Below are 24692 nucleotides of genomic sequence, written 5' to 3' on the forward strand. Positions count from 1 at the left end.
GGCCAAAGGAAAATTCCAGGTTCTGAGTAAAGCTATGAAAAAGTTGGCAGGAGAAAAGATACCTTCCCACCTTGCCTGAGCCTACACTTTGGATATGGCTCTTTTCAGCTCAGGGCTGGGCTAGGGTGCTTCTGTCCCCCTAGATTTCTTCTGAAGGATCCAAGAACGAGTAGGATGCAGAGGCAACCGTGGACCCTGTGTGATTAATGCTAATGTGATTAGCATTGCAGGAGCACTTGAGGTGTGTGGGGTGTTCCAGCCTGTTGTATTCTGCTTCAAATGTCTCGGAAAGCCCTCCAACCTGGGGCTCTGGGCTGGAAAGAAACTACGGGCTCAGAGCAAATAGACTGATTCCCTTGTTTATTTTCTCAACATCATTTTCTTTGCAGAGTTACAGGGCAATTTTAGGTGCACTCAGTGTTTTGGGTAGGACATGAGGCAGCAGAATTAGGGAAAATTCTTCCAGCAACACGCGTATATCTGGATACAGTGCCACGTGCTGTCAGAAGAAGCAGGCGTGTTGGCAAGTAGTGCTGGACATGGTGAGCACTACAAAGTACGTTTTCTTTAACCTGGGTTCTAACTCTCGCGCACCAGAAGTGAGTGTGTGGCTTCTATCTTGTGCTCTCCTATTTCTATGTTATTTTTGCTTATTGATGACTTCAATGATTCCAGGGCACTGGGGCCAGGGAGAATCTATCCATTTCTGATTTGGCTGACACCTGACTGCTGCCTTGGGGCTGTTCAATCCCTGCTCCCTCTGGAGTTCTTCCAGGAGATCTGTGGGGCGAAGAGAGGGAAGATTCCCTGGTGCCACCTGTGAATCTGGAGGCTGGAAGGACTCTAGCAAGAACTAGAGAGAGAGAGAGAGAGAGAGAGAGACGAGGGAGGGGAAGGAAGAGGAGGAGGAAAGAGGGGAGGGAGGAGGAGAGAGAGAGCCGGGAAGGAAGCCTACGCTCACAACAGCGGGAGCTTTCCTCATGCCAGGATGCTGAGGGAGTTGGCTCCTCGAGGGGGCCCAAGTTCCTGGCTTTCCACCTCCTCCTCATGTCTCTGCCTCTGCTTCTTGCTCTTGCTAGGCCAGGCCACCATGCTGCAGGGCCACCCCCAGTGCCTGGACTACGGGCCTCCATTCCGGCCCTCTGTGCACCTGCGGTTCTGCTCCGACTACCAGACATTCGGCTGCTGCAGTCCGACCAAGGATCAGCGCATTGCTGCTCGCTACAAGGAAATCGTGGGTTCCTTTGACCTACGGGGTTCCCAGCTCTGTGGGGGCTACATCAAGGACATCCTCTGCCAGGTAAGTAGGGCAGGAAGGGGTGGGGGGTGGCTGCAGGCTCCAGCTGTTGACCCCCATCCTGGCAGCCAGGGTGCTGAGATGGAGGCAGCAGGAGCAGGAGGAGAAGCAGCATGGCCTAGTGGCAAGAGCATGGGCTTGGGGATTCAGAGGACCTGGTTCTAATCCCGGCTCTGCCCCTGTCTGCTGTGTGACCTTGGGTAAGTCACTTCACTTCTCTGGGCTTCAGTTACCTCCTCTGTAAAATGAGCCCCAAGTGGGACATCCTGATTACCTTGTATCTACCCCAGCACTTAGAACAGTGCTTAGCACATAGTAAGCATTTAACAAATACCATTATTATTATTATTTCCCAGCTCTGAGGTCTGTTGTTTGGGAGGTAGGCAGGGTGAGCCATCAGGGAAATCTCCCCTGAGGCTGCAGTTAGCAGTTCCCACTGAGCTACCTGCCCTAAGTAGAGGTAGGTAAGTTCCAGCCTCAGGGCCTCCAAGTGGGATGTTCTTCCTGGAAGTTTCTCAGTCAGTCATATTTATTGAGTGCTTATAATGTGCAGAGCACTGTACTAAGCGCTTGGGAGAGTACAGCGCTTAGAACAGTGCTTTGCACATAGTAAGCGCTTAATAAATACCATCATTATTATTATTATTATAACAGTATTCCCTGCCCACAGTAGGCTACTCAGAAGGAGTCGGAGAGGCTGTAGTTTTCTATTTTTTTCCCCACTTGTAGTGTGGAGATGCTGCTTCCTCTGAAGTCCTCTCCTGGGTCTCCTTGCATTGCTCTGTACCTAGAGGTGGAGGGTCCTGCTTCTCTGCCAGGGGGCTGAACAGAAATCTCTGGCCTGTTGCATGTTGGCCTGAGTCATGCAGGTTCCATGAAGCCAAAATCCACACTGTGCAGAAGCAACAACTTCTCTAAGCTGGGTCCTCCTCAACCTGGATGCATCCTCAGGGCTAGTAAGATGCTGACTTTCTGGGCGTCTGAGGTTTCAGAGAGCAGGGTGTATCACTGGTGTCTTTGGGGTTCTTAGGATGAACCAAACCCAAACGAACCTGTACTATGGGGTCAGCCCTAGATCAGACCCACCAGTTACCTTGGGATCTTTAGGAGTCCCTTGGAGTTTCTGTGTACTGGAGTATACTGTGTGCTGAGCACTGCACTAAATGCTTGGGTAAGTATGACAAGTAGCAAAATACAGGGTACCTGTCCTCAAAGAACTTTCAGAGTAATGGACTGGTCACAGCCAAGCTTGAGAAAACCGACGGGCCGGGAATTTTCAAGGGCTGCATTTAAATCAAGACCGTGCTCAGCTACTGAGGAGAGGCAGCATGTTTGCAGCATTTATTTCAGTAACCCGAAGAAGCTTCTATTTGGATAGCCTTGAAGGCCAAGATTTTTGCTTTCAAATGTGAAAATCCTGGAAAGGTCGATCATTTCCAGAGGACCATTAGGAGCAATGTACTTTTCAAACCCCCAAGTTCACCAGCCTTTGGGCACTTAATATGAGAGGTGGCTGGAATAAGGCAGCAAAATATTATTTTAATCATTTTCTCTTAGGGACTTTTCATACTTCTTACATTACTATTTGTTGGCCTTAAGCAAAATCTGTCTACAAATGCCTCAAAAACCATTGAATGAATTCATGCCGGTTCACCACAAGACTTCATTTGTTCTGTAGCTGTTCAGATTCTGTATTACTATTAATGGGGTTAATATTAACAGGCTTTTCTTTATAAATACAACTCCAATAGAGTAGTAGTAACAATTTCTTGAGCACCCATTGGGTGCAATGCATTTTAATCAGGCACTTGGGAAGTACATTATATTATCATTATTCATAACAGTATACAGTAGTAAAGGAAATAGAAGTAAATCATAAACTTGACCTAATTCAGAAAGTGATTTTTCTGACTGCCTGTCACATAACCACAAGTCTAACCTCAACAGTATGTGATCATAATGTCCTTGGCTAATGCCTGTGTTGCTTTTACTGTAAATATTTTTATCTGTCTCTCCTCTGTTAGAAAGTAAGCTCCTTGTGGGCAGGGACTCTCTCTCATGCATCTGTTTTGTTTGTTTCTAATTCTTTTGGTATTTGTTAAGCGCTTACTTTGTGCCGGGCTCTGTACTAAGTGCTGGGGGAGATATGAGCTAGTCGGGTTGGACCCAGCCCATGTCCCACATGGGGCTCACAGTCTTAATCTGCATTGCCAGAGAGGTTAAGTGACTAGCCCAAGGTCTCACTGCAGGCAGGTGGCGGAGCTGAGATTAGAACCCGGTCCTTCCGACTCTATTCCCTAGACAACACGGATTCGGTCGTATCTACCCAGCACTTGCACTGATGAGGCGTTCAATAAATACCACTATTTCTACGGTAATCCAAACATTAGTGATAGCAACGAGGCTGCCACTCCCTCTGCATACAAGAGAGTGGCTCAGGTAGGCATACTGTGATAGCCTGCAACTGAACTAGGTGAGCCACGACAACTTGTGTGTGGGAGAGGCAGCCCTGATGGTGCATTTGCCTGCTGCTTCCTGGGATTCCCAGCTCAAGAAGGGAGTGTGTCCTGAGGAGGGGGAGTGTGGATATGGGGACTACGCAACAGGAATGATCCCCTGTAGCACTGTCGGGTCCTTACACCTCCCCTCCACTATGCAGTGAGAGCTAATAAGCTTGTGCTTCTTGGAGAGAATAGAGCTGGAAGTGATGAATGCCTCAGGGAACAGATAAAACAGTTTTCCCACTCAAGAAATTTACGTTCAGAAACAATTTCTGACAGACAGGAGAATACACAGCTGATTATCGGCAGGGAACGTATCTGCTAATTCTGTTGTACTGTTTTCTCCCAAGCGTTTAGTACAGTTCTCTGCACATAGTAAGCACTCAATAAATACCATTGACTGGTTGATGTTCAAAACACTTTACTACTGCCTTGTTTAGCCTGGGTCAGCATTAAGCCCTGAGCACTTTATGTGTCCATGCAGGAGATAGTGGGTTAGCTATTTCTTACCATGGTGAAGGGATGAAACAGAAGTTGGGGGATGCATTTTAGGCCTGTTATAAAAGTGGTAAAAATTTCTGGCCTGAAAACCACGTAGGACATCTTACATTGTTGATGGGTCCAGTTAAAAAAAAGGCTGCGGTGACTGGGGAAGAAGTAGCTCTCATGAAACAGGGGACCCCTGTCCTTGCAAAGAGTGCCATCCTCTCTCCTAGCTGCAATTGCCAAAGCTTCTGACTTTTTTTTAATTGCGAACACCCCCTTTTCTAAATTTCGTAATTAAATTTACTCTCTGGGTGGTCGGTAAGAGGTGAATAATGTCCAGGGCCACATATCGTGGTTTGGGGGAAGAACCCTTCGAAGAGCCATCATCTGATAGCCCAGAGCACCAGTGGGTGTTCTCTGGGTCCCATATGGGGACCACTTGTTGACTCTGGGGGAACTGTAAATTTGTAAATGGCTCAAGAACCACAGTTTGGTCTAAGATTATCTCATAGTCACATGGGTCTCTGCTGGCCCTCAGTATCAGTCCCTAGGGAGTCCTCCTCCTGATAGTCTCCCTACTTCTCTCTAGGAATGCTCCCCCTTCGCCGCCCACCTCTATGATGCTGAGAATCCTCAGACGCCCCTCCGGAACCTTCCGGGCCTCTGTTCTGACTACTGCTCTGCTTTCCACCATGACTGCCGCTCTACCATCTCCTTCTTGACCAGTGACCGGCACCTTAGGCGGTCCTGCGACAGGGGTGGTGCCCACTTCTGCCACCTCCTCAGCCTCCCGGACCGGGACTACTGCTTCCCCAACGTGCTCAGGAACACCCAGCTTAATCGCAACCTGGGCGCGGTGGTGGAGGACCCGCGGGGCTGCCTGCAGCTCTGTCTGACCGAGGTGGCCAACTGGCTGAGGAACCCGGTGGCCATGGTGCATGCCGGCGATGGCACCCACCGTCTCTTCGTGGCTGAGCAGGTTGGGGTGGTCTGGGTCTACCTGCCCGACTGGAGTCGGCTGGAGAAGCCCTTCCTGGATCTCAGGAGCCTGGTCTTGACCACCCCATGGATTGGGGACGAGAGGGGCTTCCTGGGGCTGGCTTTCCACCCCGATTTCCGCCAAAACCGCAGGTTCTACATCTATTACTCCTGTCTGGACAAGAAAAAGGTGGAGAAGATCCGCATCAGTGAGATGAAGTCTTCTCGAGCTGATGCCAACAAGGCCGACCCAAACTCTGAAAGGTGAGAGAGCCTCTTTCAGAGTGGAAACTCCCTCCTCCCTGTGAATGTGAGTGAGACTCAGTTTTTGCTGGTGAGCTGAAAGAGCTCCCCAGGAGAGATCCAGAGCCTCTAGCTTGCCGCATTTACAAAGCACGCTTTGCTGACTATCCAAGGTGCTTGGAGTTGTCCCTCACTGGCTCAAGGAGCTTCTGGAGATTCTCCATTGCTCCACGGCTTTCAAGTCTCATCTATGTTCTGCCGGTTTGCAAAGTGTGGGGCCCAAGAGTTGGTACGAGATGGCTGCTTTCCCTCCTCCCTTTTCTGCCTCCCACCACCTCCCTTGTCTTTTAGAACGGTAGGATTGGGAAGAGCCCACTGGGCACAGAGATGTAGCGATCCCACCTGCTTAAAGAAAAAGGGTGTTTTAGCATAACACCCTGGACCCTGAAATTACTGGAATGACCATTACCATATTATGCCCTGCTCATCCTCGCCAAGCTCATATCCCTACCTTGCAGAATGAAGTGGGAAAACTCTAATTGTTTATCTGAATTAGAGCCTTGGCAAAATGCTCAGCACCCAGAAGGTGCTTACTCAATTTTACAATCAATCAATGGGATGAACTTGATTGACCACCGTAGCAGGGGGAAGATTATAGGCCACTTGAGAACTGACCATTTTTGTGAGGCAGCAAGACCCTGACTTGCAGCCTGTCTTGTTTCTGTCTTGTAGGATCATCCTGGAGCTGGACGAACCGGCTGCCAATCACAACGGTGGGCAACTCCTTTTCGGCCTGGATGGTTATTTGTATATATTCACTGGGGATGGCGGGCAAGCTGGGGACCCCTTTGGCAAGTTTGGGAATGCTCAGAACAAGTAAGCTGGAGGCTGGGTGCCTGTGTCCGGGCGGGGGCTTGTAGGTATGCCTGAGCTGCAGCTGAACAGAAATTTCATTTACAGGAGACTTGAGGCCAAAGCTCTTTTCCCAAGGGTCATTTGTGACCATGAGTTCCTCTGATTCCTGGGGTGGCCAGGAGGCAAGGGGAAGGGGAGCTAGATTAGGATTCAGAATTCCTTCTCGAAATAGTATTGCTCCATGGGAAGCAGTGTGGCGTAGTAGAAAGAGCCCAGGCCTGGGAGTTAGAAGACCTGAGCTTTAAGCCTGGCTCTGCCTCTTGCCTGCTGGGTGACTTTGGGCAAGTCACTTAACTTCTCTGTGCCTCAGCTACCTCATCTGTAAAATGGGGATTAAAGCTGTGAGCCCCACGTGGGACATGGACTGTGTCCAATCTGATTGTCTTCTGTTCGCTCCAGTGCTAAGCACAGTGCCTGGCACATAAGTAAGAGCTTAACAAATACCATTAAAAAAAAACAAAGAGCAAAAACTTAACCCCATGGCCTCTCCATATTAGGAGAGGCAGTGTGGCTCAGTGGAAAGAGTACAGTCTTGGGAGTCAGGTTATGGGTTCTAATCCTGGCTCCGCCACTTGTCTGCTGTGTGATTTTGGGCAAATCACTTAACTTCTCTGTGCCTCAGTTACCTCATCTGTAAAGTGGGGATTAAGACTGTGAGCCCCACGTGGGACAACCTAATCACCTTGCATCCCCCCATTCATTCACTCATTCATTCAGTCATGTTTATTGAGCGCTTACTGTGTGCAGAGCACTGTACTAAGCGCTTGGGAAGTACAAGTTGGCAACATATAGAGACAGTCCCTATCCAACAGCAGGCCCCAGTGCTTAGAACAGTGCTTCCCAAATAGCAAGCGCTTAACAAATACCATCATTATTATTAGTAGTACGTGGTCTATCCACTCATCTCCTAGAGTAGGGTTTTATGATCAGCTCCTCAGTACTGAGGCTCATGAACCTGTAAGAATGCCATTGTAGAGCTAACTTTCTTGTAATGAAATGTACAAAACTACCACTAGACCACATGCTCTTTGAGGGCAGCAATTGTATCTACTAACTCCACTGAATCAATCAGTGGTATTTACTGAGCCTGCACAGTACTAAATGCTTGGGAGATATAATACAGCAGAATTGACAGACATGGTTCCTGCCCGTAAGGAGTTTACAATCTAGAGCCCATTGTGCTCTCCCAGGTGCTTAGTTCACTGTACAAAGTAAGCACTCAAAAAATACCATTGATTGACTGCTTATGACCAGCCTGAGTGGAACAGAGTTCCTGGCCCAGTTCGGCTTTGATCTGTCCATCAGGACAGGGGTTCTGTCCTGAAGTGAACAGGCAAGGGGATAGGTTTGTCGCCCTGCCAGGAGCGGGGCCACTAGTGTTATCAACCCCATGTTAGAGGGACGGAGAAAGAGTGACTGATAGGGTAGCACATGAAAGTCAGTATTAGAAAGAAGTGGCATGGTCTTATGGAAAAAGCCTGGGCCTATTACCTTGGGCAAGTCACTTTGGTTTTCTGGGTCACAATTTCCTCATCTGTAAAATGGGCATTAAATATCTGTTCTCCCTCTTACTTAGACCGTGAGCCTTGTGTGGGATGGGGACTGTGTCCAATCTGCATATACTCTATCTACCCCAGGGCTTAGTACAGTGCTTGGCACATAGTAATTGCTTAGCAAATACCACAGTTATTATTATTAGAGTGATCAGCTGAGTCTTTGAGAGAGATGGTGGTTTTGTTTTTTTGTGGGGTTTTTTGTGTTTTTGCATTGGGTAGAGGTCCAGTCGATTTCTGGTGTATAATTATCACCATAATCATCATAATAAACACTCAGGCATTTGCCGCCCTGTAAATCCCATCATCATGGCATATTGGAAAGAGCACAGGATGGGGAGTGGGGAAACTTGGTCTAATCCTAGCTCCGCCACTCACCTGCTGAATGACCTTGGGGAAGTCACTTAACCTCTTTGTTCCCCGTCTGAAAAATGGGCATAAATGACCTGATGTCCTCCCTCTCAGACTGTGAGTCCCATGTGAGACAGGGACTCTGTCCAATCCGATTAACTTGGAGCTATCCCAGAGCTTACATAGGGCTTGGTATTTTAAGTACCTAATCAGGGGCTGTGGCCCTGCCATCGTGGCTTCAGTCCCATCGTGTTGGGAGCACAGCTGGGGCCCTGGTAGCTCAGGTCTAAACCCAGTTTTAGGGGTGGGGAGGAGGGGTGGTAACCCTTTGCCACCTTGACATTCCCCCTACTCCAGGGAGAAGCACTGAACTGCCAATCAGCCCTGAGCCAACTTAGTGAACTCCACTCTCCTCCCTGATCAGTCCAGGACCCCAGTAAGTTTGTTGGGGGTGGACCAGGGGTGCTCTAGTTGGGAGGCAGCCCTGGCATTACCCAACAAGCCTTGGGGCTGAGGGGTGCAACTCTGGGGGCATTATCCTTTTTCCTACTCTTTCCTACTGCCTTCTTTTTGACCATTTAGCTGTTTTTCATACCTCGGGTGTCAGCAGCAGAGGCTGGACGGGGGCAGAGTGTAGAGACGAGACCCATATCAGTCCAGTTTTCACCTTGTCAACAGCTCTGGGAAAAGTGTGGAGAAGGAACGAGGTTTGGGGTATATCTGTGGGCTGGAAGGACACTTAGTCTCGTTGTTAAAGACAATCCAGAGCTAGCTGGGAGAACCCAGCGTATGTCTCCCCGTGAACCGGGTCAATACAGTAGTTACAATGCCTCCTCAGCCGTGCTCATGCTGGGCCTGTGTTTGGCTTTATTTCAGGAGCTCGCTGCTGGGGAAGGTTTTACGGATAGACGTGACCAGGGCCTATGCCTACGGCCAGCGCTACTGGATCCCCCCAGATAACCCTTTCGTCTCCGAGCCGGGGGCCCATCCTGCCATCTATGCGTACGGAGTCAGGAACATGTGGCGATGTGCTGTGGACCGTGGGGACCCAGCCACCCACCGAGGCAGAGGCAGGATATTCTGTGGTGATGTTGGCCAGAACCGGTTCGAAGAAGTCAACCTCATCGTTAAAGGAGGGAACTACGGCTGGAGGGCCAAGGAGGGGTTTGAGTGCTACGACAAAAAGCTCTGCCATAATGCTTCTTTGGGTAAGCAGGACGGTGGGCTGGGACATTGAGGGATGGGGCTTGTGAGGTGTGCTTTCTGTGTGTATTGTTTTGTGGGGGTTTTTGAGGCAGACCCTTGGATCTGTCCTGCTCAATGGTACACTGCAGTAACAGATAGCCTGACTGCCCCTAGACCTAAGCCCATCTATCTCTCTCCTAGACCTGAGCAGGACAAGCCCACTGAGGTGGGAGTCACAGGCAATTTTGTTTCACCTGATGAGGCAAACTGAGCATCTGGAAAATTCAGCTGAGAAGAGAACTCAGGTCCTCCAATTCTCAGGCCTCTGCCTCATCTGATGGGGACTTTCCTGCTTTCTCTTTTCCTGATGATGTCAGAAATGGGAAGCTGTGGGCTTGGTGTTCTGCACACAATAAGCGCTCAATAAATACGATTGAATGAATAACCAGAGCTTCCTGCACCTGACAAAATACGCTCAAGCAGAAGACTTTCCCATTGAATAAGGCACCATGATGGGATCCTCTGCCCTTCCAGACCTCCACTGACATGCTGTCCCTTTTTCCACACAGATGATGTGTTGCCAATTTATGCGTATGATCATGCCGTAGGGAAGTCGGTCACTGGTGGCTATGTCTACAGGGGCTGTGAGTCCCCTAACCTAAATGGCCTTTACATCTTCGGAGACTTCATGAGTGGGTAAGGAGAGTTCAGCATTTCCTTTTCTGGTTTCCTTCCTTGGACAGTTACCTTTTGAGGTTGGGGGTGGGGAAACTGAGTATTGTCAGTCAGGGACTTCAAAACAGTCCAACATTCACATTCTCAATGCCCTGTTTTGGCCTCTCTCAGAGCACCTGTAATTAGGGGCATAAATTGAAAAGGCATTAAGGAAAACTTTTGGTTTGAACCTAAGAAGAATCTAGGAAGAGGTCTCTGCCATCCTAGTTATAGTATTCAAAGGGGTCTCTGTTCCTTTCAGAGGATTATGGAATCCTAAAACATAAGGTTTTATTTTTCATCTAGTCGACTTATGGCTTTGCAGGAAGATGGGAGGACAGATAGATGGAAGAAACAAGATATCTGCATTGGAAACACTCAGGCTTGTGCCTTCCCAGGGCTAATCAGCACTTACAGCAAATTTATCATCTCCTTTGCTGAAGATGAAGCAGGTAATTCCCAGAAAGCTGCTATTGGTTCACCCGAGCTGTGCATGTTAGGGAGTACAGGGACCCTCTCTTTGGATGGTCATTTAGCTTGTATTTACCATTTCCTGCCCTGTCCTCATCCAGTTAAGCTTCAACACTGCCCAACGTCCCCAGTGTTCTCCATTCCCAGGTCTGGCCATAGCCATTCAGGCAGGCAGTCGGTCAGAACAAGCCATTGGGGCCTTGAGGTCCCGAGTTGGAGTTAGGCATGGACTTCGTCTGGGGACATGGGAGAGAAACAACAGTAGTAAACAATTTCAGCAAGATGTTCTGAAAGAGACCTGGTAGTAATCACCACTTAAAATATTTAAATACAGTATTAACAGCTCCTCCTTTGTGCCGAACACTGCACTATACTCTGCACAAGTTGGGACTGAGAGACTTAAATGTCTGTCAGAGGAAGGACTCTCTGGAGTCAGTCAATAGTATTTACTGAGGAACACCTGTGTCCGGAGCAGTTTGGAAGGTGATTTTCTGGATATTTTCATATATAGCCTAGACAGCTATCTGAGATGATTTAGGTTAGGTCTTGCCTGGAGGCAGGAGGATGGACAAGATGACCTCTTGCATTTCCTGCTACTCCTAGGATTCCATATTCTCTGTCTCTTCAAAGTTGAAGATCTGGGGATGGATGACAGGGAAGGGCTAATTAGAACCCCCTGTATGTTTTAGTGTCTCTTCCCTAAATAATGATAAAAATAATAACTGAGTTTATTTGTTTATCACTTACTGTGTGCCAAGGACTGTACTAAGCAGTGGGGTAGTTACAAAGTTAGACACAGTCTGTATCCTAAATGGGGCTCACAGTTTAATGAAGAGGGAGAATATTTCATCCCCATTTTATGTGAGGAAATTGAGGCACAGAGCTGTGCCTTGGGACTTGCCCAAGGCAATGCTCCACGCACACACAACAAACGCTCAGTGAATACCATTGATTGAAGTGGCTGAGCCACAATTAGGTCCCAGGTTCCTGACATCAAAAACAAGGGGGCAAATGTAAAAAGGAGTCCAACCCATGCAGTAAAGGCACTCAACAAATTTTAGGGCTCTGTACTCTGTTAGCATATGAAGTCTGAAGAGGGTTAGTTAAATTGAACACTTAATGATGGAAGGGGATGTTTTGGAAAATAAGTACTGGGAAGAGAAAAAGGTTACTCCACGTTCCAAATAGCATACACCACCTGAAGAGTTTTGGCTGCCTGATGAGTCCTGAGGTGGAGGAAGGGGGATGATGATGACCGTTCTTGGGACTCTGCTAGTTCTGGACCGAACGGGAACAAGAGCTGTCTGTGTATTCCTGCAGCAGTGTGTCCTGGACAGCAGTTTGCAGGACAACCGCACCATGGTTGGGTGGCTGTGGCCTGTGGTAGCTACAGACTGTCTCCTCCTCCCCAAGGAGGAGAAAGCTGTCTTTGAAGATTGGGGAGCGTATCTGGCAAAGAAACTGATGCCTCTTTGGCTGGGGATTCAAGGAGAGGATACAGTGAAGTGTTTACAAAGCCAGGGTGGGCCCTGGGGAGGGATGAGACTGGATTTGGGGAAATAGCTGTCTAAAAATCCTGGACCCCCCACAGGAAGGAAGGAAATAAATCCTCCGGTTACCAAACCCAAATCTGAACAGCACTGACCTACCTGTCACCTGTGCATTGTGGCATTCTGGGGGCTGGACTTGTTTAACTCCCAAAAGTAAGAGGGCTGGGGAAGGGTTTTTCACATGCACCCTCAAACCTTCACATCCTGCTGTTTTGGTGGCATTTTTGTTAGTATTTCTGGAATGGAAAGAGGAGTGAGGAAGTAAGGTGGGGGAAACAGAAGTGCTAATCAGATCCTGAGAGGAGTGGGGAGTTGTTAAAGTTGGGTACCAGGAAAAGTAGAAAGGCAAGAAGGAAGTGAAGGGGAGGGAGGCGGAAAAGGGAAAGAGGAAGGAATCAGGGGTGATGGTGGTGAAGCAGCATGGCCTAGTGGATAGTGCATGGGCCTGGGAAGCAGAAGGACCTGAGTTCTAATCCTGGCTCCACCACTTGCCTGCTGTGAGATCTTGGGCAAGTCACTTCTCTGTGCCTCAGTTATCTCATTTTCAAAATGAGGATCAAGACTGTGAGCCCCATAAGAGACATGGACTGTGACTACCCTGATTAGCTTGTATCCACCCCAATACTTAGTACAGTGCCTGGCATACAGTAAGTGCTTAACAAATACCATATTTTTATTTTTTAAAAGGCACTGAAGAGGAAAAGACAATCCAGAGCATTCACACTGATGATTCCAAAGAAGCATCACAAATGAATGAATGCAGTTTAGAGAAGTAGATAAAGAAGCTCAGACATAGACCCTGCAGAGTCAGAGGTTGTGTGGGCTAGGCAGGCTTGACATGGCCTGGGAATCGGACTGTTAGCAGAATTGATATTTATGGAGTGCCATTTGTGGAGCACTGTAGTAAGCACTTGGGAAAGGCCAGTAGAAACGAAACACATTTTCTCTGCACACAGGAGATTACATTTTAGGGGTCTAGTCTTGCTAAACTAGAGGGAGGGTGATTTCACCCAAATCCTGTCTTGTTTCAGCTAGGAAAAGTGCCTTATAGGTATGCAAACCCTTCACTCATGTCCCTTACTTGCTGTGGGTATGAGGGTATGTTAGAGAGGGAAGAAGTGTAAAGTGTAGTGGTTGTAAAAAGTTGTCACTTGCTCGAAGGATGCTGATTATTTTAGTTGAAACCTTGTTCTTTCCTCTGTCCCTGGATTCTTAGGGGAGCTGTATTTTTTGTCCACATCTTATCCAAGTGCCTACACTCCCCACGGATCGATCTACAAATTTGTTGATCCTGCAAGGTACATATTTTTATTTCTCGTGGGTGTCTGAAACCTTCCTCATCTCTGTGGGTGGAGAGTAGGTGAAATTGCGAGGGATCTGGCCCACAAGATTTACTCTTTCTTCAGTGAGAATCAAAATCTCTACCCCCAACACCCCCCAAAAAAAAATTAAGGAGGGAATACTAGTGGGAATTCAGGATCTCTAGGTCTGGCCCATGCCGGCATGACCACTGAGAGTGTGGGAAAGCGAGATCGACATTTTCTACCGTGGCCTGCCATTTGAAGAACTGTCTGGAGAGGAAGGATCGAGATGTTTCCCCAGGGACTGTTTAATTTGCAATTGGCTCTCATGGCTGGCAGCTTTGAGAGTTGAACCTTTTGAACGGGAAGAGATTTCCTCTGTTGGGCTGCCTGGGGAGGCCTTCAATGAATAGCGGGCAGTGGCCTGGGTCCCCCAAAAAGGCTTCCTCCTGGGCTGGCTGGGCTTGGAGCCTTACTCACCGGCTTCTGTTTGGCAACCGTGGGACTCAGGTTTATGTTTTCTGAGAAGCTCATGGAAAAAGGCCATATGGTTGGGCCATCGGCCAGTGCCTGGCTCAGAAGAAAGCAGCATCCTTCAGTTCAGTTTTAGGACATCCCACTGTCAGAGTTGGGGCCAGGGATTGCTAAGGAACAACCAGGCTCTAACACCTTGTGTTGTCTCCTGTGCTACTGCCAGCCTCCTCACCCCAACAGGGCAGGAATTAATCTGCATTTGATCCCTCATGGGAATCAAGCAGGTGACCCAGCAGGTTTTTTGTGTTTTTTTTTTTTAATGGTATTTTTTTAATGGTATTTGTTAATCGCTTACTATATAGCGGGCATGTGTACTAAGTGCTGTGGTAGATATAAGCTAATCAATTTGGACACAGTCCCTGTCCCACATGGGGCTCACAGACTTAATCCCCATTTTACAGTGGAGGCAATTGAAGCCCAGGGAAGTGATGACTTGCCCAAGGTCACACAGCAGATAAGTGGCAGAGCTGAGATTAGAACGCAGTTTCTTCTTATTCCCAGGCCTGCGCTGTCTCCGCTAGGCCGTGCTGCTTCTCGGCCAGATGGCTTCTTCATGTGGAGACGGACTGTCAGCCTCCTAGTTCTCTCCATGGGATTTGGGTCCAGTGTGGCTTGGAATCCCTGGGCCCAGAGCAGGCTCCCAGACCTGAGGAGCTGGGGAAACGGACCCATAGGTTATCCACAGTAGGACTGGCCTGAACCAGTCCCAGTCCCTGCACAACAGTGGTGCCAAACAGGAAGTAGTCCGTGTTGAGTTGGAGCTTGATGGTCACGAACTTATTCTGACCATTTCTAGTTTGGTTTGAAATATGCCACTGGCTGCCACACTCTTTGAGCCCTTCAGTCCAGTTTTATGCCAACCCTACACTTGGGAATCATTGGCTTCTGGAGTCCTTGAAAAAATGTAGCTCTGGGATCCTCGGAGTCTTGTTCAGTCCCACATGCCCCCCCAGGGAAGCTTTTTTCTGTGAAACCAGGTTGCCTCCCTTCTCTCCTGAGGGCCTTTTCCCCTGCAAGGTATTCCTTTCTCCCTCAAATCTACTAGGTTACATCCATTCTCACCTTCAAAAATCCCCCTTAAATGCCACCTTCTCCAAGAAGCCTCCTTGGATAAAAACCCACTTTCCTGCTCATGTCATCCTAACCAACTCCTGCCGCTCATGTGTATATTTGTTAACCATTTTATAAAAAATGGACTTATCTACTTTTGTGTTTATCATTTATCTATGCTCTTTTACCTATTGCATATCTGGCCATTTATGTCCATTTGCCCTCCCCACTTAACTGTTAATGTCTGGTGGGCAGGGACTGCATCTTTTACTTCTGTGGGATGTTCCCAAGCACCTAGCAGCAGGTGCTCAATAAATATTAATAAAGGTGAAGATATCCCGCTCTCAGGCCCTTGGGTCCCAATACTCTTTCCCCCACCACTTTGCTTGCACACTTATTTCTGGCTCTGTTTAGGACACTGGAACTCAGTGAGGGAGCCTAGGACTATCAGCCTTTGTGCCAGCTTTGTCTCTCAAAGTTCCTTCTGTGGGCTTCAGTGACCTCTCTGGCTGAATAAGGATAGTCTTGTTGTCACTGGGCAGTGTGAAACATAATCCCCCAAACCAACTGTAAACCCCTTTGCCAAAGCTCCAGAAGTGGTAAAACAACTCTAACAATCTTTGTTGGGGGTTGGGATGTAGGAGTAGTCGGGGGTGTGGGAAAGAGGAGGAGGAGGAGGTGGCAGGAAACAGGACTTCGGGTGTGAGGACACTTAAGCCCTGACTTTCCAGTCACACGTTCTCACACTCCCCATCTGGGTTTTCTAGGCGAGCACCTCCAGGCAAGTGCAAACACAGACCGTTGCCCGTCAAAGTCAAGAGTAAGCGGATCCCATTCACACCACTCGCCAGTAAGTCTCCTGGGTTTCACGTTTTGGGGGTCTGCATCTGGTGATACAAACCAGGGAGTGGGCGGACCCCCGCTGACACTCCTCAGAGGGCGACGTGGTCCATCTCAGAATGGACGTGGTGGTGCCCCTGGAAGCCAGCTCATCTCTGTGGCATGTACTGTAAGGACTGGGCACTGCTACCCTCCCTTCTTCTGCTGTCATGAGACAGACCACCCTGTGCCGTCTTCAATTGGCCTGCTCTACAAAGTCAAAATGTAGTACTGAATAAAGATCTGCTTGCACGGATGACTATTAAGGAAACAAACTTAAGATATTTGGGGAAAAAAAGAGCATAACAGGGAGAGGCTTGAAGAGCAGAAGGCCTGGCCATTCCTCAAACTTCCCCTCCCAGGACCAAGCCTAGAAACCATTGGTTGTAGGGTCTGATACAACCCTGGGCTCAATCCATGGAGGGGGATAGGTTAAGAAACGGGACTATGGAAGTGAAGCAGCATGGCTCAGTGGAAAATAGCCTGGGCTTTGGAGTCAGAGGTCATGGGTTTAAATCCCGGCTCTGCCAATTGTCAGCTGTGTGACTTTGGGCAAGTCACTTCACTTCTCTGTGCCTCAGTTCCCTCATCTGTAAAATGGGGATTAAGACTGAGCCCCACGTGGGACAACCTGATCACCTTGTATCCCCCCAGCGCTTAGAACAATGCTTTGCAGATAGTAAGCGCTTAACAAATACCATTAAAAAAAAGTGGCATGGAGTGCCACTCTTTAAATTCCATAATAACAATCATTATAATTGTGGTATTTGTTAAGCACTTTCTATGTGCCAAGCACTCTGCTATGCATTGGGATAGACACAGTCAAATCTGACCCTGTTCCTTTTCCACATGGAGCTCGTGGTCTAAGAAGGAGGGAGAACAGGTTTTGATTTCCCATAATTACAGATGAGGAAACAGGCCCAGAGAAGCTAAGTCCAAGGTCATACATCCACCACAGGGCCTGAAGCCATTTAAGGGCAGCTTGCCCAGGGCTGCCGGGGGGAGAGACTGGGAGAGCCTTGCAGAGGCTGGGATGGGGCAGGATGGGGTGGGTCTAGGGAACAGTGGCCCCTTTAAAGTGAGGGTTTTGGCAGCTACATGCTTTACCTTCCCCTCATGCTGGCCCTGTGTAAGGGGTGGGATAACAACACTTTTACTACACCTGTAAGTTTGAAAGAGTCACTTCCTGAGCAGACAGCCCTACCTTTCAGAGTCTCCCCTCACCCCCACATTCTCCCTCTGCATCCCCAGTTCCCCATCATGTCTCTCTCTACCTCCACACTTGTATATTCCTCTAATGTACACCCCTTTACTTCTCTCTCATCCATGGGAAGGAGGAGTCTTTTTGCCAGTTGTCGATTATGGCATTTCTATTCTTTCTGCTCTCTCAGGATGTACCTTTTCAAAAAGTAAATGATTGTTTCCTAGAAACCGTTCTGGGACTGCTTCGAGAGAAGGCTGAAGCAGCTCTTAAGAAATCATCTACTGCGACCTCAGCTTCCTCAGTTCCCACTCGGCATGTGAGCTCTGCTCGGAAAGGCTCCTCCAAGAAGCACGCGGCCCTCGAAAGTACCAGGAAGCTCTCCCCCAAGAAAAGACCTAGCAAGAAGGTCCCACCCAACTTAGGCACCTGGCCACCGTTGGCCAAAGAATGGTCTCCCAGGGTGGCCCCTGGTCCTCGAGGGAAGAGACCCAAGAGCCCCAGGGTCCGTGGGGCTAGCACAACAAAGAGGCCCCCACAGCAGAGAAAAGCCAGAGATGCTGCTTGCCTTCAATGTTCCCTGAGCCAAAGTGGTCAACAAGGAGAAAGGGCTGAAGAGAACTGGGACCCACCGGGAAACTCCATCTGAATGCTGTTCCTGCTCTTCGGAGATGGGGCTAGCGTGGGGGGTCATGCAGGGTGAGTGGGGCTGAAATGGAGGCTTGGTTGTAGTTCTTTTTCCCCTGAATCCATCTGACTGTTGATAAACTTTGTCACACAGTATGCTGGCAGAACCGAGGCCCACGAGGCTCTGTCTGGGAACAAAGTGCTATGTACTGTAACCACAAGGCATCAGTTTCTTTCTTTTTTTTTTCAAATCAACTACCACCCCAAAGCAATAAATCAGCATTGTTCAAAACTCACACATTATTTGGTCTCTTCAGTTGTTTCAATCGAGGAAACTCACCTCACTCAAAGCCCCCAAAAACAAGACCTGGAGCCCGCAATCAAGATGGGGAGGTCAGGGTGGCGGGAAGTCTTGCTCCCACCTCTCCCCTAGCTACCCCTTTCCCCTACTTTGTTGGCACCTATGAGCATTCTCTCCCTCTGGGATGGTTGGGAGCAGGCCTCATATGGGGTCCCTACATTTGGCTGGTCTTGTGCTCTTCCAAAACTGGCTCAGGAGGACACTATTTTAACAGGCCTAATTTACAAATGCTTTTAATTCTAGGAAGTTTGGGCAAGACTTAAACTCTTCCAGAAAGACTTCAAAACAGAAGCACAGGAGACACTCTCTCCCTGAGGTCAGAATAGGATGAGGATGTATCTGAAACAGATCCATCTTCTCTGACTGAGCCCCATGTGGGACAGGGACTATGTCCAATCTGATTAATTTGCATCTATCCCAGTGCTTAGAATAGTGCTTCACACCTAGTAGATGCTTAATACTATTATTACTAATAAAAAATATAATACAGATTAGGATGGGGAGGGTATAAAGAAAGGAACTGCAGGAGGTTGAATGGTATTCTCTGGGTGGCAGGAGCAGAGCTTGCCTGAGCTAATTGTTCATGGAGAATACCAGGCTTGTTTGAAAAGGAAGATTGGGAGTGTGGAGAAGCCAAAATAAATACGGCAACTTGAAATTCTGAAGTTTGAAAAAGTTAATTGAAATACAAATTTTATATTGAAATATATTTCCTCTTAAAATCAGGATAGGGGAAGAAGGGTAGTGTGTTGATTGCAGGAGTGTCAGGAGGGAGAGATGGGGCAGGCTTGTATTCTCCCAAGTGCCTAGTACAGTGCTCTGCATGCAGTAGGTGCTCAATGGTTACTGATGATGAGTGGGGAGGGATGGAGGAGAAAGATGGGTGGTGAAGAATGCCTTTAAATAATATTTCATTTTAAAACTCTGCCCAAGCCTTACAGCTGATTAGCCTGATGAAAAGATTCAATTTTACAAACTGGGTCTGGTGGGTTATTATTCTCCCCATTTAACGGGTGAGAAACTGAGGCACAGAGGCAAAAGGTATGCTCTCATGATCCAGCATAACTTGCTATTTTTACAGCTCACTGCTCCAAAGAGCTTAGTGTGCCCCGTAACCTTCACAACAACTAAGTAATTTGGGTCAAGAGCACAAGAGTATTCAGTTCCATTTTACAGATGGGGAAACTGAAGTTCAGAGACGTGAAAGATATTTAAACGACCCACACAAACTAAGGATGAGGCCAGAGTTAGCTCAATAACTACCACTGATTGATTCAAAGCCTCTAGCCTTACCCCCACACTTTGTACAGTTTCTGGCATGTAGTAAGCCCTTAAAAAAAATTTAATTATTATTATTTCTATTTTGTCATCTTGATTTCCAATCATAGGGTCTTTGTTAGAGCTGGTAGTTGCCACAGGGCAAACGTCCAGAAGGGTCATAAGGCCTGGATGTGATGGCCTTCATTCATTCATTCATTCAATCGTATTGAGCACTTACTGTGGGCAGAGCACTGCACTAAGCGCTTGGAATTTGGCAACAGAGAGAATCCCTACCCAACAACGGGCTCACAATCTAGAAGGGGGGAGACAGACATCAGAACAAGTAGACAGGCATCAATAGCATCAAAATAGACAACTGGCTGGAAGCAGTGGAAAGAGCCCGGGCTTTGGAGTCAGAGGTCATGGGTTCGAATTCCGGCTCCGCCAACGTGTCTGCTGTGTGACCTGGGGCAAGTCACTTAACTTCTCGGAGCCTCAGTTCCCTCATCTGTAAAATGGGGATGATGACTGTGAGCCTCACGCGGGACAACCTGATCACCTTGTATCCCCCCAGCGCTTAGAACAGTGCTTTGCACATAGTAAGCGCTTAACAAATGCCATTATTATTATTATTCTGAAGGGTGTGAGGAGATTGCTACAAACACTCAGTACAGTGCTCTCTACACACAGTAAGCGCCCAATAAATACAATTGAATTGAATTGGGGGGAAGGGGATTCAGGCTTCCAGAGACTTTACCCTCTGGCTCATTCAAACTCAGGGGAGAGTAGGAGGGGGATCCCCGTAGGAGAATTATTGCTTGCCCAGATACCCAAGTTGAAGGGTACCATGTGCCCACCCTAAAACCAGAGCAAGAGCTCCACGTGGCACGGAGGCGCCTTAGGCCCATGTGAGCAGAGACCGGACCCGCAGAGGTCACGTGAAAGAGCAGCGGTGCCACTGACCTCTCCAAGGGTCGCCCTGACTTGCGCCCCGTGCTCTTCCCCCCCTCCCCACCCCACAGCCCTTCTATATATATCTGTCATTTTCTTTATTTATATTGATAATAATAATAATGGTATTTGTTAAGCGCTTACTACGTGCAAAGCACTGTTCTAAGCGCTGGGGGGGAGACAAGGCGATCAAGTTGTCCCACATGAGGCTCACAATCTTAATCCCCATTTTACAAATGAGTTAACTGAGGCACAGAGAAGTTAAGTGACTTGCCCAAATGTCTGTCTCCCTCCCCTAGCCTGTGTGCTTGTGGGCAGGGATTGTCACTCTTTATTGCTGTACTGTACTTTACCAATAACAATAATATTTATTTATTTTACCTGTACATATCTATTCTATTTATTTTATTTTGTTAGTATGTTTGGTTTTGTCTCCCCCTTTTAGACTGTGAGCCCACTGTTGGGTAGGGACTGTCTCTATATGTTGCCAATTTGTACTTCCCAAGCGCTTAGTACAGTGCTCTGCACACAGTAAGCGCTCAATAAATACGATTGATGATGATGATGATGAATAATGATGGTATTTGTTAAGCGCTTACTATGTGCCACGCACAGTTCTGAGCACTGGGGGAATACAAGGTGATCAGCTTGTCCCACGTGGGGCTCACAAGCTGAATCTTCTTGTAGCTACTGCAGTGCTTAGTACAGTGTTGGGCACATAGTAAGTGCTTTACAAATACAATGATTGTTACTTTTGTGAAAGTGGCTGCAGAGTACCAGACAGAACGGTGCCTTAGGAATAATTGAACATGGGAACAATGGGGAGACCCCTTTTCCCCCTCCCCATCCCCCCAGCCCTACCTCCTTCCCCTCCCCACAGCACCTGTATATATGTTTGCACATATTTATTACTCTATTTATTTTACTTGTACATATTTGCTATTCTATTTAATTTATTTTGTAACTATATTTTGTTTTGTTGTATGTCTCCCCCTTCTAGACTGTGAGCCCGCTGTTGGGTAGGGACCGTCTCTATATGTTGCCGACTTGTACTTCCCAAGCGCTTAATACAGTGCTTTGCACATAGTAACAGCTTAATAAATGCCATTATTATAATACAGTGCTCTGCACACAGTAAGCACTCAATAAATACGATTGAATGAATGAATGAGTCCCCATTTTACAGATGAGGTAACTGAGGCCCAGAAAAGTGAAGTAACTTGCCCAAAGTCACACAGCTGACAATTGGCGGAGCGGGAATTTGAACCCATGACCTCTGACTCCAAAGCCCGGGCTCTTTTCACGGAGCCACGCTGCTCCTCCAAGCGCTTAGTACAGTGCTCTGAACACAGTAAGCGCTTCGTAAATATGATTGATTGAATGAATGAATGAATCATCATCATCAATCGTATTTATTGAGCGCTTACTATGTGCAGAGCACTGTACTAAGCGCTTGGGAAGTACAAATTGGCAACATACAGAGACAGTCCCTACCCAACAGTGGGCTCACAGTCGAAAAGGGGGAGACAGACAACAAAACCAAACATACTAACCGGGCTTCTCGCGCAGTCATTTTACTATCAATCAATCAATCAATCGTATTTATTGAGCGCTTACTGTGTGCAGAGCACTGTACTAAGCGCTTGGGAAGTACAAGTTGGCAACATAGAGAGACAGTCCCTACCCAACAGTGGGCTCACAGTCTAAAAGGGGGAGACAGAGAACAAAACCAAACATACTAACAAAATAAAATAAATAGAATAGATATGTACAAGTAAAATAAATAGTGTAATAAATATGTACAAACATATATACATATATACAGGTGTATATATGTATATACATATATATGTATATATACATATATGTATATATATGTATGCGTATATATGTATATACTATTTATTATTAAAGGTAGTCGAAGGGCAGGTCAGGGGAAACGCATTTTATTGCCGTTCACGCTCCCTCCTCTCCGTTGTTTGCAAATTATTTTTGACAAAATGACTACTCAAATATCCTCTTTTCGGACTTGGTTTCCCTCCTCGGCCGAACCGGCTTCCTCCCCTTCTCCCCAGCTCTTCCTGCGTCTGCCCGGCCCCTTGAAAATTTTACACAAAGATGCCCTCTTCCCCTTTGAAAAGATCACATTTCTTCAGCCCTATAGTTCGGAAATAATTTTCCCCTATTTAGAAACCATCTTTACAGTCTTATTTATAATTTTTTTAAAATGAAGGCCACACTTCAGCCCTATATATCGGAAATAATTTTCCCCTATTTAGAAACCATCTTTACAGTCTTATTTATAATTTTTTTAAGATGAAGGCCACACTTCAGCCCTATATATCGGAAATAATTTTCCCCTATTTAGAAACCATCTTTACAGTCTTATTTATAATTTTTTTTAAAAATGAAGGCCACACTTCAGCCCTATATATCGGAAATAATTTTCCCCTATTTAGAAACCATCTTTACAGTCTTATTTATATATTTTTTTTTAAAATGAAGGTCACACTTCAGCCCTGTATATTGGAAATAATTTCCCCTATTTAGAAACCATCTTTACAGTCTTATTTATAATTTTTTTTAAAAAATGAAGGCCACACTTCAGCTCTATATATAGGAAATAATTTTCCCCTATTTAGAAACCATCTTTACAGTCTTATTTATAATTTTTTTTAAAAGAATGAAGGCCACAAGGCCCCAGCGAGGATCGAACTCGCGACCCCTGGTTTACAAGACCAGTGCTCTAACCACTGAGCTATGGAGCCGCCTATCGGTAAGCTTCATATAATATAGTGATAATGATTTGCCACCTGCCTCTTCCTAGCTTTAGGTTTAATTTTGTATTTATGCCAACGGGGTTTTTTTTGTTTGTTTTTTTTTTGGTTTGTTTTTAATTTATGAAACTATTCCCAAATAGTTTTTGCAATTAAAGGAAAAATATAACAAATTTTGGGGAAGGCTGAAGAGTCAGTTGTCTTACACATATGCAATCAAACAGGTGCACAAATACACGTGCCACCTTCCTTCCCGTCCCTTCTCCCTTCCTGCTTCCTTTAGGACTTGGATTCAGTCCTGGGAACAACCTCACACTCTTGGATTTTATCATGGGCTGGGCCAGGCCTTAAATTTTTAGATAACACAGTATCTCTTGTGTGGTTATATGTCCCAGCGTGAGGGGATGGGTAGCAGTGTAAGAGGTTCATTCATTCATTCATTCATTCATTCATTCAATCGTATTTATTGAGCGCTTACCGTGTGCACAGCACTGTACTAAGTGCCTGGAAAGTACAGTTCTGCAACAATTATAGTTATAGTAATATATATAGCCACGGGAGCGGATAGTCACCATCATCAATGGTATTAATTGAGCACTATGTGCAGAGCACTGTACTAAGCGATTGGGAGAATACAGTGCAATAGAGTTGGAAGACACGTTCCCTGCCCACGGTGAGTGTATAGTCAATGAGGACTCAGAACCGAGGCATGGGTGACCCCCACAGTTAGGGGATGAGAGGTGGTGGAAGGAGAGAATGAACCAGACCCTGTGATGAACCAGGCCCAAGGTAAGAAGAGAAGAGAACCAGGTAAGAAGAGAACCGGGGGTGCAGTGTTGCCTAGTGGATAGAGCACGGACCTGGGTTCTCATGCCTGTTCTGCCACTTGGCTGCTGTGTGAGCTTGGGTAAGTCATTTCACTTTTCTGCGCCTCAGTCACTTCATCTGGAAAATGGGAATTAAGACTGTGAGTCCTATGCAGGACAGGGACTGCGTCCAACCCAATTACCTTGTATCTACCCCAGCGCTTAGTACAGTGCTTGGCATATAGTAGGCACTTAACAAATACTACAGTTATTAAGCAGGAGAAAACTGCTCCAGTAATTGCTCTAGTAGTGTTCCCAGGAGAAGGGAGTGGTCCACAGTGTCAATCAAAAGTAACAGAGGTGGAGGGGCAGGCTAGAGTAATCATTAACATAGTGGTATTTATTGAGCACTTACTGTGTGTGGAGAACTCTCTGTGTGTGGAGAACTCTACTAAGCATTTGGGAGAGTACAACAGAATTAGCAGACACGTTTCCTGCCCACAACGAGTTTACAGTGTAGTGAGTCTTCAATTTGGCAAAATAATAATTAGGGCACTTTTAAGAGCTTACTATGTGCCAAGCACTGTTCTAAGTGCTGAAGTAGATACAAATCAGTCAGGTTGGACAAATTCCCTGTCCCACATGGGGCTCACACTTTTAATCCCCGTTTTTACAGATGAGGTAACTGAGGCCCAGAGTAG

General features: G+C 47.0%; 1 protein-coding gene and 1 non-coding gene across 2 annotated transcripts; one reads left to right on the forward strand and one right to left on the reverse strand.

The window, feature by feature from the left end:
* The first annotated feature begins 988 nt into the window (after nucleotides 1–988).
* On the forward strand, nucleotides 989–18132 carry HHIPL2 (HHIP like 2). Its single transcript, XM_038761133.1, has 9 exons — nucleotides 989–1300; nucleotides 4874–5526; nucleotides 6238–6381; nucleotides 9201–9532; nucleotides 10079–10205; nucleotides 10530–10675; nucleotides 13461–13542; nucleotides 15897–15979; nucleotides 17437–18132. Exons 1-9 carry the CDS (start codon nucleotides 989–991, stop codon nucleotides 17856–17858), a joined length of 2301 nt encoding a protein of 766 aa, XP_038617061.1. The 3' UTR covers nucleotides 17859–18132.
* A 4971-nt stretch (nucleotides 18133–23103) lies between these two features.
* On the reverse strand, nucleotides 23104–23176 carry TRNAT-UGU. The gene has a single exon. It is a non-coding gene; the product is annotated as a tRNA-Thr (tRNA).
* Between the last annotated feature and the right edge of the window lie 1516 nt (nucleotides 23177–24692).

The sequence above is a fragment of the Tachyglossus aculeatus genome, chromosome 19 (assembly GCF_015852505.1).
Source record: "Tachyglossus aculeatus isolate mTacAcu1 chromosome 19, mTacAcu1.pri, whole genome shotgun sequence".
NCBI lineage: Eukaryota > Metazoa > Chordata > Mammalia > Monotremata > Tachyglossidae > Tachyglossus > Tachyglossus aculeatus.

Coding starts and splice junctions, on each gene's coding strand:
- HHIPL2 (XM_038761133.1), top strand. CDS start 989: ATGCTGAGGGAGTTGGCTCCTCGAGGGGGCCCAAGTTCCTGGCTTTCC. Junction 1,301..4,873: donor TCAAGGACATCCTCTGCCAG/GTAAGTAGGGCA, acceptor ACTTCTCTCTAG/GAATGCTCCCCCTTCGCCGC. Junction 5,527..6,237: donor GCCGACCCAAACTCTGAAAG/GTGAGAGAGCCT, acceptor TCTGTCTTGTAG/GATCATCCTGGAGCTGGACG.